Here is a 17,265-nt window from a genome sequence, read left to right on the forward strand (position 1 = left end):
ACTATAGTTGATGAATATATATTTATTTGGGTTTTTTCCAGCTTAACTGAGATACAGTTGACAAGTTTGTGTGACTATTTGTTTGCTGTTTCCTGGATTGTAAACTCCAAGAGGGCAGAACCCAGGTTAGTGTTGATACTTGCTGCCCTCATCCCATCTGCCCACTTAGAATTGTGGTCTGGCACATAGCAGGTGCTCAATAAATATTTGTTGAGCGAAATGAATTAGTGCACTGCTTAAGAACCCTGCCCTGTTCCCTAGGAGTAGCTTTGAATCTCCGCTTAAATTCTGGATAAGTGTTATTAAAGTTAGGACTGAGGGTAGGTGTTGCAGGTATTTCAGCTCACAGACCCTCTCCAAACCTCACCTGCCACTCTCCACCCTGTAACGTGTAGTTTCCTGCCCATCCCTCTCTGTGTTCCTGGCTATCCGGTATCATGCACCATCCCTAACAATCATAGACCAAATAAAGAGAAAGATTGTGACATGGACTCTAAACGTGACCGCGTTTGCGTCCCAAGGCCGGAATAAGACGCCAATGACTCATAGCTCCGTTTAGGCCGGCAAAGCGCATCACTCCCCTCCCCCGCCCAGACCTGGGGGATTCCACATCCACCGCCAGGAAGCTCGCGCTCTTGCCTCGATTCGGATCTTCCGTACAGCATGGCAGCCCCCGAAGGCGTCGCCCACGGCCGTGCATTCCGTACAACATGGCCGCCTACAGAGAGCGCATCGCAGCCCTCCCGCCCGGCCACCGGAAGTTTCCGTTTGAAACCCGGGCGGCAGACCCGGTCTGCGGTACGGCAGTTATTGCCGAGCATCTTTCGAACCAGAGCGACGAGGCCTGCGGGCAGGAGCAGCAGGCGTCTGGGTTCGGCTCTCCCGGGGCGGGAGACTGGGCTGGATGTGGGAGGCCGATGGGATGGGCTGAGAATGGAGAATTTTCTCTCTCCCGAGTCGCGCTCTTCTGGGGCCCTCCGCCTGGCTCGGGCACCCTGGCTCACTCCTGGGTAACATTCGCCTTGTACCTTCCAGGCCCCAGCCGTGCCGCCTCGTTACGATGACCAGCGTGGTCAAGACAGTGTACACCCTGCAGCCCCCCTCTGTGCTGAGCAGCGGCCTGTCCGCAGGTGGGTGTCCACGCCCCCCCTGCCCCCGGGCATTGCGAACTGGCCCCGGGTGGTCAAGCCAGGAGTATGGGGGATCAAATCGGTGGCTGGGAGTGGAGGGCTCCGGCAAGGGAGGGGGTTCTATCGGCTCTGACATCCTGCTCTAACTCCCCTAGAACCGGGCTGTCTAGGCTTGTGATGGGAGTTAGGGGAAGGGCCACGTGGTGGGAATTTAGACTTGACCCATACCCCTGCTCCCCCAAACCGAACTCTGCTGCATTCACCAAGTAGATTTAAGTTGTTGATTATTCTACAATATTATTCCCATTAAGGTAGGAATCCCTTTTTAAACATTTACCTGTTTTATTTCCAGACGAGCTATCTGGAAGGACTGGGTTTATTGTCAGGGAGAAGAGGAGAGAGTCATATGAAAAGCAGGATACTTAGGGAGCACTAGGGTTCACACTGTGTCTGGTTCACATTTGTAACGGCACAGTGTCTCTTATATAGTACATTCTCAGTAAACATTTGTTGAGTGAAGTGAGAGAGAAGGGTCAGGCCTAACTAGTATTCGAGAATCTTGGGAGAAGAGAGATGGTTAAAAGTAATGATTGGGACTTCCCTGGCGGTTCAGTGGTTAGGACTCCGCACCTTCACTGCCAAGGGCCTGGGTTCCATCCCTGGTCGGGGAACTAAGATCCCACAAGATGCCCTGCGTGGTCAAAAACTAAAAAATTAAATAAATAAATAAATAAATAAATAAAATAAAAGCAGTGTTTGATTGCTTTGCCATTTGCTTTGTGTTACTGGGCTTGCGGCTGAAAGTCATCCCCTAATGTCTGCAGTTGCTGAGCTGCCTAATCTAGAGATTATAGCACAGAATAGGCTTCAAACATCAGAACCTGTGGTAGGAGATTTTGAAGCAGCTATTTAAGATCCCTTCCCAGATGACTCCATGCAGTTGACTGATGGGCAGTAGCAGGATTGACCTTTGAAGTAAATAGGCTTTACTTCAAAGGCTTCAAAGGGTTCTGTTTGTCCTATGTTGCTTCAGAACACCTGAGTGGCAATTCTGGCATCAGCAACACCTAGGAGTTGATGGAGGAAATGGAGCCGGTCTTAGCTGCCTTTCCCTTAGAAAGCAGTCTCTCGTTCAGTGGGGAGCGACTGGCATCTCCCCAGCCAAGTTGGAAGTTTTCATCTCTTTGCTTTTTTCCTTGTCCCAGCTTTATGATCATATGTAACTTCAATAGTTTAACATTTTTAGGCTGCCTCTCAGGATTTTAGATTTTAGGCATGGGTTGGTTGTTTTTTAGTTTTTTGAATAGGTAACATTCAAAATAAATAAATATCCAAAGTGGGGAAACGATATACGGTGAAAAACAAGTCTTCCCTTCCTTGACACCAGCCATCCAATTCCCTCCTTCGCGTCTCTCATTTTAAGGAGATAGTCTTTGTTAAATCCTGCTAAATTTTTCCTATGATGCAGTCCTTAGGATCTAACAAATATGGGTTATTGAAACCAATTCCAGTCAATGAAGAGTGTTAATTTTGATCAATTTGCTATGGACACCTTTTTGCATGAGATAGATTTCTTATTGTGTGTAACTTATTAATACTTGAGAGAGGAGAAGGTAAATTCATGCACTCAAAGTTACCTTTTACTTCCAACAGAGACCTCAGAAAGAACCTTTTTAATACTTGTTTTGTGGGTAAGAGGGGAAAATAGGATGTAAGTGCCGATTGAGTGTACCTATAAATGAAGTAATTTGTTAGCCTGAGAAATCATATTTATTCCAAACTGTTGTGCAGCTAGAGTCATCAAAATAAATCTTTATCAAACACAAAGTTTCCTAATCCCTGTGATCCAGTGCTTTGTACCTCATTTCTTCAGCTTGATTTAATTGTTATGGCTCTTAATTTAGGTCAAGCTTAAAGGAGCCGTTTTACAATGAACAAAGTGAAAGTTAGTATAAACTAGAAGAATCCTGTGCATGTGCTGGGGGTGCGTGCTTAACTCCAGAACAAGTTACTTGAATTTGCTATCGAATGTAAGTGGTAGAAAGATTCGATAGAGGCTGTGTGGTAGAGGTCTGGCATAAGGGCTAGGGGGGAAATGCTCTCCTCTGGTGAAGAAGAATGTCATGTCAGGGCCATTTCTCTGGTTATCTGGCAGTAGCCTAGCAGGATCGGAACAGAATACCAAACAGGGAACCTAACGAGCCTCTAAACTTAACGATGGATAAACAGTTTAAAAGGGCTGGTGGTAGGGGCTTCCCTGGTGGCGCAGTGGTTGAGAGTCCGCCTGCCGATGCAGGGGACACGGGTTTATGCCCCGGTCCGGGAAGATCTCACATGCCGAGGAGTGGCTAGGCCCGTAAGCCATGGCCACTGAGCCTGCGCGTCCGGAGCCTCTGCTCTGCAACGGGAGAGGCCACAACAGTGAGAGGCCCGCATACCACAAAAAAAAAAAAAAAAAAAGGGCTGGTGGTAAAGGCAGTCAGCATGGAAGAGGGAAAGAAGAATAGAGGAGCTAGTTTAGAGATGGTCTGTGAAATAACTCATGAAACTGTGACGTGTTTCATTTATTCAATAAGTAGGTTTTGAACCTCTGTTAATATGCCAGATACTCTCCTAGATTCTGGGGCACAAAGATGTCTCTTAGAGTACTAGTTAGGGAGCCAGTCTCGTCAAAACAACTAAGCAACTGCCGAAACTCGAAGCAGCTTGAGTGTAGCCTTAGGAGAGCGGGCAGAGTGCTTAGGAGCTGAACGACATAGTTCCTTTCAACTGCTGTGTGACGAAGGACTCAGCTGTGTTCTGCCTTGCTGACGGCCACACTGCCTCTCATCCTCTTTGCTGTATGAATCTCCACTTTCACATCTATACCCTCTGGCCATTCAGTTTGCTGTATCAGCAAGCTTTTGGCTACCCTCAAACACACTGTACTGTCACATTTAAAGAATTTTGGTTTCTATTCCCAATTGGTCTAGAGGTCTTATTCTTCCGAATTTATAGAGTTGCACTGTTGGGTCATGATGCGTGCGATTCCACCCTCTTGTTTTCCTTTGCAGATGCACAAGCTCGAGCCACTTCTAAGAGCCTATTACCTGTTAGGTCCAAAGAAGTCGATGTTTCCCGACCTCACTTAGGAGATTCAGAAAATGATGTTACAAAAATCATCAAACCAAGACGAGACAATGGGTGAGAGTCAGAGCATCGGTATCCAATTAGAACATTGGGCTAGAAATTGCTCAGTACCAAGAATTAGGGCTTTTGAGGGCACAGGGTATCTGAAGGATTGGCCTGTAGTCAGTGGCCTATAGCAGTGCAGCGTTGCTGACCTGTTTGTCAGAACCCTCTGTGTTGATCAGGTCAGAAGAGGCACAGCCAGGGTTACAATAAGAGATATTCTTTCCTCTCTCAGCATTTGCTCTGAGTGTACAAATAGCAGCAGTGCAGTCAAACCAGCCTTAAGCGGTAGTCGTGGCGGGTGGGGCCTAGTTGTTAGCCTAGGTTGCTGCTCTGAGCAGTCCAGCCCAGTGTAGTGTGCATGTGTGTCCCTCCACCCGGTGTTCAGCTCCCGTGTGAGTGAGGCTGACATGAAGTAGCCACACTGTCTTGAGCCGAAGCAGGTCTGTCAGGTTGTTGAGGTGGTCAGGAGGGGAGCCTGTGCCCTATTCATAAGCTCTTTTCAATCGTCTGGGCTGACACACAAGTGCATGGGCCCTCAGAGCTTCTCAAGCTTGTGCTGTCTGGGATTTGCCTGGCAGTCCAGTGGTTAAGACTCTGTGCTTCCACTGCAGGGGGCACGGGGTTCAATCCCTGGTCAGGGAACTAAACTCCCACATGCTGCACACGGCCTGGCCAAAAATACAAAAAAAAAAAAAAAAGTAATAACAGTACCGTGATTCTCTGATTGATTTCTTTGTTGTTGTTATTGTTTTAATTGAGGTATAGTTGACATACAACATTGTGTTAGTTTCAGGTGTACAACATAATGATTTGATATTTGTATATATTGCAAAATGATCACCGCAGTAAGTCTAGTTAACATCCTGATTTGTTTTTGCTTCTCTAGGCAGCTGAGAGCTACAGACACTGCCACCAGGAGGAACATCAGGAAGAGGTGAGCGTCAGGGTAGATGAAACCTGGCCACCGTTTTAGGGTAGTGGAGCTCAATCCTGGTTGTACATCAGAATCACTCACAGGACTTGTTTTACTGTGTTGGAGTCTGATGCCACCCCAGAAATCTAGATGGGATTTTCAGGGCTGAGGCACAGCCGATTTTGAGAACCATTGTCAGGGCAAGAATCAGTGATGCTACCATCTTGAGTACCAGACAAGAGTTTGGGGGCTCCATGCCAGGACCACTGCCCGAACCTAGCTATGGCCCATCGGCAGGAGCGGGAAGCCCTCAGGATGGGAGAGCCTGCGTGTGGTTAGTGAGTTCGAGATGAGTGTTCTGCTGCCGCTGCTGCTGCTGTTGAAATTCTGGAGAAGGATCCATCTTTCTCTGCTTGAGACTTGCTTGGACATTTTGCAATCCTGCAGACAGAAATAACATGACCTGAAAAGTTTGTAGACATAGGTTTTAATTCCACATCTGTTATTTGGGCATGACTTAAAAGTTCTGAAGACAAAATACTATCAAGGACTCAGAACTTTGAAAAGGCTTAATATTGATGATGATAATGGCTATTACTTTTTTTGATTTTTTGCATTTTATTTATTTTTTTATACAGCAGATTCTTATTAGTTATCTATTTTATATATATTAGTGTATGTATGTCAAACCCAATCTCCCAATTCATCACAGCACCACCACCACCACCACTTTTCCCCCTTGGTGTCCATACGTTTGTTCTCTACATCTGTGTCTCTATTTCTGCCCTGCAAACTGGTACCATTTTTCTAGGTTCCACATATATGCATTAATATACAATATTTGTTTCTCTCTTTTTGACTTAATTCACTCTGTATGACAGTCTCTAGATCCACCCACGTCTCTACAAATGACCCAAGTTCGTTCCTTTTTATGGCTGAGTAATATTCCATTGTATATATGTACCACATCTTCTTTATCCATTCGTCTGTTGATGAGCATTTAGGTTGCTTCCATGACCTGGCTATTGTAAACAGTGCTGCATTGAACACTGGGGTGCATGTGTCTTTTTGAATTATGGTTTTCTCTGGGTATATACCCAGTAGTGGGATTGCTGGGTCATATGGTAATTCTATTTTTAGTTTTGTAAGGAACCTCCATACTGTTCTCCATAGTGGCTGTATCAATTTACATTCCCACCAACAGTGCAAGAGGGTCCCCTTTTCTCCACACCCTCTCCAGCATTTGTTGTTTGTAGATTTTCTGATGATGCCCATTCTGACTGGTGTGAAGTGATACCTCATTGTAGTTTTGATTTGCATTTCTCTAATAATTAGTGATGTTGAGCAGCTTTTCATGTGCTTCTTGGCCATCTGTATGTCTTCTTTGGAGACATGTCTATTTAGGTCTTCTGCCCATTTTTTGATTGAGTTGTTTGTTTTTTTGATATTGAGCTGCATGAGCTGTTTATATATTTTGGAGATTAATCCTTTGTCCGTTGATTTGTTTGCACATATTTTCTCCCATTCTGAGGTTGTCTTTTCGTCTTGTTTGTAGTTTCCTTTGCTTTGCAAAAGCTTTTAAGTTTCATTAGGTCCCATTTGTTTATTTTTGTTTTTATTTCCATTACTCTAGGAGGTGGATCAAAAAAGATCTTGCTGTGATTTATGTCAAAGAGTGTTCTTCCTATGTTTTCCTCTAAGAGTTTTATAGTGTCCGGTCTTACATTTAGGTCTCTAATACATTTTGAGTCGATTTTTGTGTATGGTGTTATGGAGTGTTCTAATTTCATTCTTTTACATGTAGCTGTGCAGTTTTCCCAGCACCACTTTCTGAAGAGACTGTCTTTTCTCCATTATATGTCCTTGCCTCCTTTGTCGTAGATTAGTTGACCATAGGTGTGTGGGTTTATCTCTGGGCTTTCTATCCTGTTCCATTGATCTATATTTCTGTTTTTGTGCCAGTACCGTATTGTCTTGATTACTGTAGCTTTGTATTATAGTCTGAAGTCAGGGAGTCTGATTCCTCCAGCTCAGTTTTTTTCCCTCAAGACTGCTTGGGCTATGGCTATTACTTATTAAAAGTTTTGTGTCAGTAGCTGTGCTAAGAATTGTACATGTATTCTCTCTTATCCTTCATGGTAATATTATGAAATGTGTGTATTAATTCTAGAAATGAGGAAACAGCCTCAGAGAGGTTACACAACTCCCTGAAAGTCATATACCACTATGTGATGATGCCAGGATTCAAACCAACCGGACTCCATAGCCCATACTCTTTTTTTTTTTTTTTTTGTGGTACGCGGGCCTCTCACTGTTGAGGCCTCTCCCGTTGCGGAGCACAGGCTCCAGACGCGCAGGCTCAGCGGCCATGGCTCATGGGCCCAGCCGCTCCGTGGCATGTGGGATCTTCGGGACCAGGGCACGAACCCATGTCCCCTGCATCGGCAGGCGGACTCTCAAGCACTGCGCCACCAGGGAAGCCCAGCCCATACTCTTAATCCCTCCACCACTTCATCTAAGTACGATTATCATTACAGCTATAAGCCACTGAGTAAAGAGAAATCAGAGGAAGAGCTCAAGGATAAGAACCAGCTCTTAGAGGCCGTCAACAAGCAGTTGCACCAGAAGTTGATTGAAACTCAGGTAAGCGATCCACCAGACCTGCCATCAGCTGCACTGGGTGATGCATGTGGAATCCTGAGGGACCACGCCAGGTGCCTGAGCGCAGGAGAAGATGCCAGGCTTGCGCTGTGGCTGCCCCTGAGGAATGGGGCAGGCCTTACCTGTCTGTATGGCACCCCTACAGGGAGAGCTGAAGGACTTGACCCAAAAAGTGGAGCTGCTGGAGAAGTTTCAGGACAGCTGTCTGGCAATTTTGGAGAGCAAGGGCCTCAACCCAGGTAAGAGATGGCACACAACTGCCTTCAAAGGAGTCAGTGCATGTGCCCCTTCCTGGGTGATTCTGGACTGTGCATCAGGGGTCTGGCATGGTGTCAGCTGACCCAGTCAGTGCAGGGGTTGCCTAGCAAAGCCCTGAAGATTTGGGGGAGCTCCACTCTGTTCTGTTGTGATGTTGACTTTGCCTGCCCAGTGGAGTTTCAGATGGTTGTGCAGAGAGGATTCTCTCTTTCTTATCTGAACACTTTATACCATTAGTTTGGTGCTGACAGGTATGATCTTGCAAATACATCAGAAATATTTTCTTTCTTTCAAGGGATATAGCATACAGGTAACCTTCACAGGTGGAGAGAGAGATAATACTGTTGAAAGGGTTCCTAAAGCTGGCTAGTTAGCAGAATCACGGTGTTTAAAATGTGATTCCTGTTCTGAGCCTGTCCCTAGAGGGCAGAGTCTGTCGCAGAGAGGAAGCGGAAGAAGGGGTTACCCCAGGACTGTAAGAGAGCCTGAATTGAGGAGCCTGAGAATGCCCCGGGAAGGAGCCCAGGCTTGTTTGAATGAAGGAGTGCTGACTTTGAATGCTGCCATTAACCTGTGCATTTTAGGATACATTCTTGATAGTCACCATATACGTTTTTGGATGATTTTAATTTCCTACGTGTATGCACTGTTTTTACCAAAAATAATAAAATTTTTTAAGGCCTGAAAAGCTTTTAAAAATAGTTTTGTGTATTGTTAACGAAACCAAAAAATACAGCCTATACATTTCTTTTGAACAAATTTTCCGCTGAGCTGAGGAGAAATCAGGATGAAGTTTTGGCCATATCCATACCTAGAGAGGAAGGGGAGATAAAATTCAGCTCTGGAGGGCAGGCGTGGGTGACCTTGCCAAGGTGAAAACTCAGGGGAGAGTGTTTTCAGATGCTTAGAGAAGTTTCCCTCGTGAATACTCCTGTGGAGGGATTTTAATTTTCTTTTAAGTTGCAGTTCCCTAGGCAAGGCTGACTTTGTTGTATTTACTGGTTTTAGGCAGTGAGACCCTGGCGGCACGGCAAGACTCCACCACGGATCACATGGACTCGATGGTGAGGGTGTGGGTGTGAGTGGGCGAAGGCCCCGTGAGCGTGAGGCCCTGCAGATCTAAGCAGGTCTCTGCCGTGTGCTCGGCAAAGCCCACGAAGCAGCCTTCGGTTATCCAGGGTAGTGGAAGAGGGTGGTGGATGTGTACTCAAAGTAGCATATTTTACTTGGAAGGTGACTTTGTGCTTACAAATATGAGGGAGTCTAAGTTGAGAATGTACTAGTTTAAAACCCGTAGTAGGGTGGACCGTAGAGACAGCTTTCTGGTTTCTCTATTCTTTGCTTTACCAAATTTCTCCCCTTATTCCTTTGCTGAGAACTGTGTCTTACAAAGGTCCAGCCTGAATTAAATCTGTCTTCTCTTTGGTTCCCTCCCTGAAGTAGAGGGCAATCGTTTGCAATTAAAGCCTTTTGAGCTTCTGTGATCTATTCCCCAGGAAGATCAGTTGTCATCTTAGAATCCTAGAATCCTAGGTATGGAAGCCTTCCTCAGCTCCGCCAGGCGATTTGTCACCCCTTTAGTGGCTACTGCCTTTCGTTCATATTACCTGTGTAGCACAGAGCACGTGGAGGTGGGGTTCTCTGTCCATGCTGTGGACTCAGTTCTTCCAGGCCCACGAGAGAGCCCAGCACGTTTGCGGACACTCAGTCAGTGACTGAACAGATGGGATATTAGCAATCATCTAATTCAACTCCCATGAAGAGATTAGTTTATATGAAGAAAGTTCTCACATTTCAATAAAGATTTGTTACTACCTTGTACTTTTCTCTTAGCTGCTGTTAGAAACTTTGCAAGATGAACTGAAGCTTTTTAACGAAACAGCCAAAAAGCAGATGGAGGAGTTACAGGTGAGAGGCAGACATCTCCGCAAGGCAAAATTACCATTTCCTACCACAATAGGTGGATCTGTGGAGGGCTCTTTCTTATTTATCTCTTTATTCATTTTTTTTTTTTTTGTGGTACGGGGGCCTCTCACTGTTGTGGCCTCTCCCGTTGTGGAGCACAGGCTCCGGACGCGCAGGCTCAGTGGCCATGGCTCACGGGCCCAGCCGCTCCACGGCATGTGGGATCTTCCCAGACCGGGGCACGAACCCGTGTCCCCTGCATCGGCAGGCGGACTTCCAACCACTGCGCCACCAGGGAAGCCCTCTTTATTCATTTTTAATAAACTATTTTGTAATAATTTTAGATTGCAGAAAAGTTGTAAAGATAATGGAGAATTCAACTCCCCTAATATTAACATCTTACATTATCATGCTGTATTTGTCAATACTAAGAAACCAATATTGATGCCTTACTATTAACTAAATTCCAAGACTTTATTTGATTTCACCATTTTTTTCAACTAATTTTCTGTTCTAAAGACTCTTAGAAATGTTCACATCTGCAGGGCATGAGGCAGTGTGCAACACGCTAGGTGGCTCCAGGTTGACAGTTGACACCTGTGTGAAATCCATGCTGTAGAAACTTGATATCTCAGGGAAACCTGTAATAGGAAACCCCGATTCTTGGGTCTGGACCACTTTGGATTGCTTGGATGAACCATGGGATACTACACGGAATCCTAGAGGATTTCATTGCTCCAGTTGAGATAACAGACTCTGTAGTAGAGAGAGACAATTCCTAAAACCAACACAGATAAACAAACCTAAGATAGAAAAGACAATGTCTGTCAGTATCCCAAACAGAAGCATAATGTTCTGGTTATGGTATTGTCTTTCCTGTGAGTCAGAGTTTGGTGGTTTTTTGTTTTTTGTCTTTTTTAATGTCTTTCCATGCAGGCCTTAAAGGTAACGTTGAAGATAAAAGAAGAAGAGAGGGCCCAGTTCCTAGAACAACAGACCTTATGTAACAGTCAAGTAAATGATTTTACAACAGCCCTTGAGGAAATGGAGCAGCTATTAGAAATGTGATAAAAAGCATGTGGCCACATGGCTCCCTCTTGGGGATGAACTCTCAGAGGAAGCCCCTTAGGACATCTGCTTCTTGGCCATGACCTTCTAGGACTCACCATCCCCAGAATGAAAACAGTTTCTGCAGTTTATGCTGGAATGGCAATTCCTCCTTTAAGCAAGCATTCCCAGCCTTCAGATTGGCCAGCTCTCCTGAACCTCACAATACATAATTGAGGCCTACAACAGAGGGGGCCTGAAAGCTTGGATCAACCTCCTAGGCAACAGAGCAGCACAGAATTAGTATCAGGAGACTAAAGCAGCCACAGCCAGAGAAGCCAAAAGGTCACATTCAGACGTGTGGGAAGAAACAGTGGTGCACAGGTGCTTCACGGGAGACATCAGTGAGGAGCCCTGCGGTCCCCTCGTAACTTGGAACGCATTCTGTCCCATCCTGGTTGGGCTCTATAACCTCACTGTAAATTTACGAACTGGAAGTTACCTGAAATGGTTTAATAAATGGGGTGAAGATATAGATAGCAATAACACCTATGAAACAATACACCTTGGAGCTTTTAATCTAAATCAGTTCTGTTTTTGTTTTTATAAAGTGTTACTTTTAAAATAAATATTTCTGTAACTATTCAGACTGCAACACTGGCAAATGAAAAGAGCCTTTTAACCTAAATACATCCACTGAATACTATTGAACTAATCTAGGTAACAAGTTCAAGCCTCCAGTTTCACCCAGAATATTTTTCTTCCACTCATTAGGTGCTCTGTAGCTAGTGCCCCCCCCCACACCCCCCAACCCCATCTTCCAGGAACATTAACTAGTCTTCTGTGGTGGTCCCTGTTTGTAGCAGTGGGTGCCACACTCCGTCCACCAGGTTTGTGTCACTAGCTGCCTGCACTCCTAAGTATGCGTGTATCTCTGCTCTTGCTTTGCACGGCCAATCCTGGACCTGGCCCCCTGGATCCTTAGTCAACTGAAGTCCACAGCAGCCACACCCCAGCCCTGCAACCGCCAGTCCACCAAAGGCACCGCCATATTTCATAGTCAAACTAGGCACACTTTGGCTTTGGCCATGTCCCATTTTTTTCTGCACCTCTCCCAATTTCTTCAGCAACTCCCCCTACTCTTCAGCATTATTGGGGCTGCCCAGAGCCACCCAATCAAGTCAGGTAACGTCCCACCCTAACTTATAGGGCTAAAATTCTTTTCCTTCATACACATGCAACATTCACACAGTTGGTTATGTCCCAAATATTTTGATAGGGAAACCCAGTTAAATAATTCTCACTGGTGACAAGGGCTGAATATTTTCTTCTACCCATTTTCAGGATGTTTATCGTTTAAAAGATTTTTACCCAAGTGAATTTGTAATTGGCATTTCTGGTCCCCCCAAAAGTTCTACTTCCTTCTTGGAAGGAAAGGGTGGGAAACTCAGCTGTGAGATCCTTTCCTCCCTGTCATGCCTCCCTAGTTAACTCCTAAGAATGGAACTCTCCCAACTCCTCCATTACTCATCTTGCCCAGTGTTGAGATCCTGTTTGCTCAAGGTCTGGCCTCACAGGGGCCTTCACCTCACGGTGCTGCTTTGCACCACCAGCCAGCGTTTGTGCAGTCTTGCCTTTTCTTGTCTTCCCTCTGACCTCTGCTGCTCCATCTGCCTTTTGTACGTGTGGAGGTGTTGTGGTGCTTATTCTGATCTACAGCCTCAGTAAATTCCTGCATTACATGAACCAATGTGATCTGCACCCTCCACTTTGCTAGACGCTATAGGAAACTTTAATGTAGCATGACATTCTTAACCTCAGAAATGCTTACAGTACATGTGGTGAAACATTGCACAGGTGATATACAAGTTGAATAACAAAGGCAATAGTTTACTAAACAGTGGGTTGTGTGATATAGTTGTGTGCTATAGTAGTTAACTCTGAGCTAGTTCGGTTGGGGGAGGCTTGATCGAAGCGGTAAACTGGGGTTGAAGGAAGAGTAATATTTAGGGAGGCTAGCTAGAGGATTGAGAACTTTCCAGGTTGGTGAACACATGGAATTTGGGGACAGTAGCGCACTCAGAGAGGGCATGGAAGCTTCACGCCCTTTCCCCATGCATCTCTTCCATCTGGCTGTTCCTGAGTTATATCCTTTTCTAATAAACCAGATCTAGCAAATAAAATATTTCTCTGAGTCCGTGAGCCATTCTAGCAAATCAGTCAAACCCAAGGAGGGGATCGTTAGAACTTCCGAGGAGAAAATAAAATTATGAGAGACTAAAGAAAAAAAAAAAAGTTGAGGGGCTATCCAGATGAGTCTTGAGGAACTCAGTAAGAACACTGGGCTTCTTCAGAAGGTTCAAGATGAGAGGGGAGGAATTCCCTGGTGGTCCAGTGGTTAGGACTCTGTGCTTCCACTGCAGGGGACATGGGTTCGATCCCTGGTCAGGGAACTAAGATCCCGCAGGTCATGTGGCACGGCCAAGATATTTTTTTTTTTTTTTTTTTTTTGCGGAGCACAGGCTCCGGACGTGCAGGCTCAGCGGCCATGGTTCACGGGCCCAGCTGCTCCGCGGCATGTGGGATCTTCCCGGACCGGGGCACGAACCCGTGTCCCCTGCATCGGCGGGCGGACTCTCAACCACTGCGCCACCAGGGAAGCCCGGCCAAGATATTTTTAAAAAAAAAAAGATGAGAGGGGATTATATCTGACACTTAACCGAGCACTTGCAATATGCCACATGTGATGTTTATGTGTGTTCCTCCTTATGTTCATTCTCATGTAATCCTCATTACAGTCACACAAGGTAAGCACTATTAACCCTTTTTATAGCTAAAGAAAAAGGCTCAGAGAAATTATACGAAATTAATCCATATAATTAATTAATGCAATTAGTTAATGAAATGAAGTGGATTTGCCCAAGGTCAAACAACAGGCAAGTACTGGAGAAAGATTTGAGCCAGGGAATAATGGGAGTGGAAAGTACATGGTGCTACTAGACGTTTTGAAGAAACTTAAATGCAAGCTAGGAGGTGTGGATTTTTATCATCCGGGCCAGAAGTTTACAAACTCTCTCAGTTCATGATGCTCCTGGTGTCTCAATATTTTATGACACACCAAAAGAAATACCTAAAAGTTCTAAATACCTAGAAGTTCTATTTTTAGTAGGTATTTGAAAAAATAATACAAATAAATCTAAAGAAAATATTTTTATTTTTAAATAACTACAATTATTTACTAATGGGATGTGGGGCACAGTTTAATTTCTCAAGCCTTGGAATCAAATTGGACACTACCACCTTCCTATCCTGTTTGACACTGAGAGGAACACAGCATGACCTAATGTTGAAACTGACCTACTTTGGGCTAGTACTTCACATGTTGTCTAACATGTCATGTATCACTGTGATTCCCCCAGAAGTTTATCCCGTGGCATCCCAGTGAGCTTGCTGTCTAGGGATGCCTTTCACAGTCTGAGAACCGTGAATCTAGGCAATAAGGAATCACTGATACATTTTGAGCAGATAATCACCATAATGAATGATTTAGAAAAAATGAAAGATGTGTGAAAGATAGATGGCTTGCAGGATCTTAGTTCCTGAGCCACTCCTTGGGCAGGCGGGAGGTCATGGGGCACCTTTTTTTCTTTCAGTTTTATTGAGATACAACTGACATAGCAGTGTATAAGTTTAAGGTTTACAGCATAATGATTTGACTTACATACATCATGAAATGATTATCACAACAAGTTTGTTATTTTGTTTTTGGCCATGCAACGTGGTTTGCAGAATCTTAGTTCCCCGACCGGGGATCAAACCTGGGCCCCCAGCAGTGGAAATGCAAAGTCCTAACCACAGGGAATTCCCATTAATTTACTGTTCTTTTTCTAGGTTCTTAAAATAGAAGATAAGGTAATTCCATTTCAATTTTTATCTTTTCCAGTATATGCATTTACAACTATAAATTGTCCCTCTAAGGGCCAGGTAGCAGCATCCCAAATTTTGCTATGTCCTATTCTGATTGTCTTTCTGTTCAAAATATGTTCTAATTTCCATTGTGATTTCTTCTTTCATCTGTGGATAATCTGGCTTCCTGCCTCATGACTCTCCCCAAACAATTTTTGATAAGGTGTGTGAAATGAAATTCACATTTTATGGCAAGACAAGAAAAATTTAAATATAAAAAAATTTCCTCTGCCCTTTAGCCTCCTGTCTCCCCTCTACTGTGCATTGTGTATCTGCATTTTGCCTCAACAAAACCTTCCCCGCTGGCAGAAGTACCTGCTCATCCATAAACAGCAACATCCTCCTAGCAGGAACAAGGCAACGCCTTAAAAGACATTTCTTCCTGATCTTGTAAAGGGGTCACAGCGACCCATCAGTTTGCACTTGCCGATCTGGATTGTGTAAACTGTCAGTGATACGTCATCTAATGTACGGCTCTGTCTCACAAAACTTATGTAACTGTGTTTTGACTTCTAACAGGCAGAACAGTTCTTGGAACACAAATTTGAGGGTTACAGTACTCAGATTTGGCTCAAATAAAATTTTCCATTTCTTTCATAGATTGGCTATTGATTAATTTTTCATCGAAATATGCTTGGTGTAGTCAGCAGGATACCAGAGACAGCCACCAGAGGACACCTGGAAGATGCCTCAAACCGGCACTCAGTACCAGCATGGGTACTTTGAGCCTCACCAGCTTCTCAGCATCTCTCAGGTGTTCTGGTGAGTTCTCCTAATACCCAGATCTTGGTTTTTTTTTTTTTTTTTAATTTTTGTTATGATATGCTAGTATTTATTTATTTATTTTGCGGTACGCGGGCCTCTCACTGTTGTGGCCTCTCCCGCTGCGGAGCACAGGCTCCGGACGCGCAGGCTCAGCGGCCATGGCTCACGGGCCCAGCCGCTCCGCGGCATGTGGGACCCTCCCGGACCGGGGCACGAACCCGTGTCCCCCGCATCGGCAGGCGGACTCTCAACCACTGCGCCACCAGGGAAGCCCCTGAGATCTTGTTGTTTTGGTGATGATCCTGAAAATTTTATTTGGGCTGGTTTTTACTTGTCTTAAGGGGCACGTAGGAATTTCCTAGGCAGGGTCCTAGGGGGATCTGGACAGGAAGTCCAGGGAAACATAGGTAGCTGGTTTTTGTTAAGTTCGGCTTAAATCAAGGGAAAAAAAGGGGTAAATTGATATCAGGTCTTAACAGAACTTTTTTGTTAGTGAAATGAGAGACTGAGTTATTCAGCTCTGAAGAATAAAGGGACATTTTGCTCCTGGCCACAAGGCATCCTCAGGTGACTGAGGACCTTGCAGAAGTGTCTGAGGATCAATCCTTACTATGTGCAGTGGTCCTACAAGGGAACCCCACTACGACCATTAAGTAAATGCTGCTTATCTGTGGGGCGCAACAGAAGCTGATAACTTAGCACTCCCCGCACCCATGACAGTCTTAGATTGTCACAGGGAGAAACCGAGACACATAAGAGTCAAACCGACTGCTAGACTCAGAAGCAGTGCACATCCAGTCCACCACACTGTCCTCAGAAAATTGTTCAGATCATATCTCATACCTGAACCAGACTACCAAATTAATAATGGGAAATCATGCCTCACGGGCCAAACAGCTCCCGGATGAATAGCCACCTATGGGAACCCCAGCTGGGTTTATGTATAACACCCATGAAACTGACACTTGCAAGCGTTTAACTTCATGGGAAGGTCTGACCAAAAATCATTTGTCCCTGAGATGGCCAAAATGGGGCACTTTCAACTTACCTAAGTTGGTAAATTTTATTTGCACACTAAATTAGAAAAAGCCGGCTTAAGATCAAACAGCTAGAATGGAGACATTTTAATTGGTACCTGGAAGCCTCAAAACGAGAGAATGATAAAATGGCTTCATTGTGAGAGACAAATCAGAAATTATCAGAAATGGTGACTAGATTAGAAAAGACCTCAGAAGTCATCACTGCTTCTCCTCCTCTCTCTCCTCCTTTGGCTCCTTCGTATCCTCTTCTTTCTGAGCTCCCCTATGCTGACCTCTCTGCTCTTCCACCTCTAATCTCAAAGGAAGAACTTGTTGAGTCTAAGGGAAAGGATAAAGACAGCCCTAAGGTAATAGCCACCCCCTTTAAGGAGAAACCTGCTCTTACCTATACACCCTTGGACTAGGA

At 44.9% G+C, this 17,265-nt stretch overlaps 1 protein-coding gene across 1 annotated transcript; it reads left to right on the forward strand.

Moving 5' to 3' along the window:
- Positions 1-648: 648 nt before the first annotated feature.
- On the forward strand, positions 649-11,743 carry KNSTRN (kinetochore localized astrin (SPAG5) binding protein). Its single transcript, XM_067743088.1, is given in 10 exon segments — positions 649-739; positions 742-871; positions 1,036-1,130; positions 4,184-4,313; positions 5,191-5,238; positions 7,755-7,860; positions 8,024-8,117; positions 9,145-9,200; positions 9,970-10,044; positions 10,978-11,743. Coding segments are annotated over 10 exon segments (942 nt in total). The 5' UTR covers positions 649-663; the 3' UTR covers positions 11,110-11,743.
- Positions 11,744-17,265: the final 5,522 nt, after the last annotated feature.

This window comes from Pseudorca crassidens, chromosome 1, assembly GCF_039906515.1.
Source record: "Pseudorca crassidens isolate mPseCra1 chromosome 1, mPseCra1.hap1, whole genome shotgun sequence".
Classification (NCBI taxonomy): Eukaryota; Metazoa; Chordata; class Mammalia; order Artiodactyla; family Delphinidae; genus Pseudorca; species Pseudorca crassidens.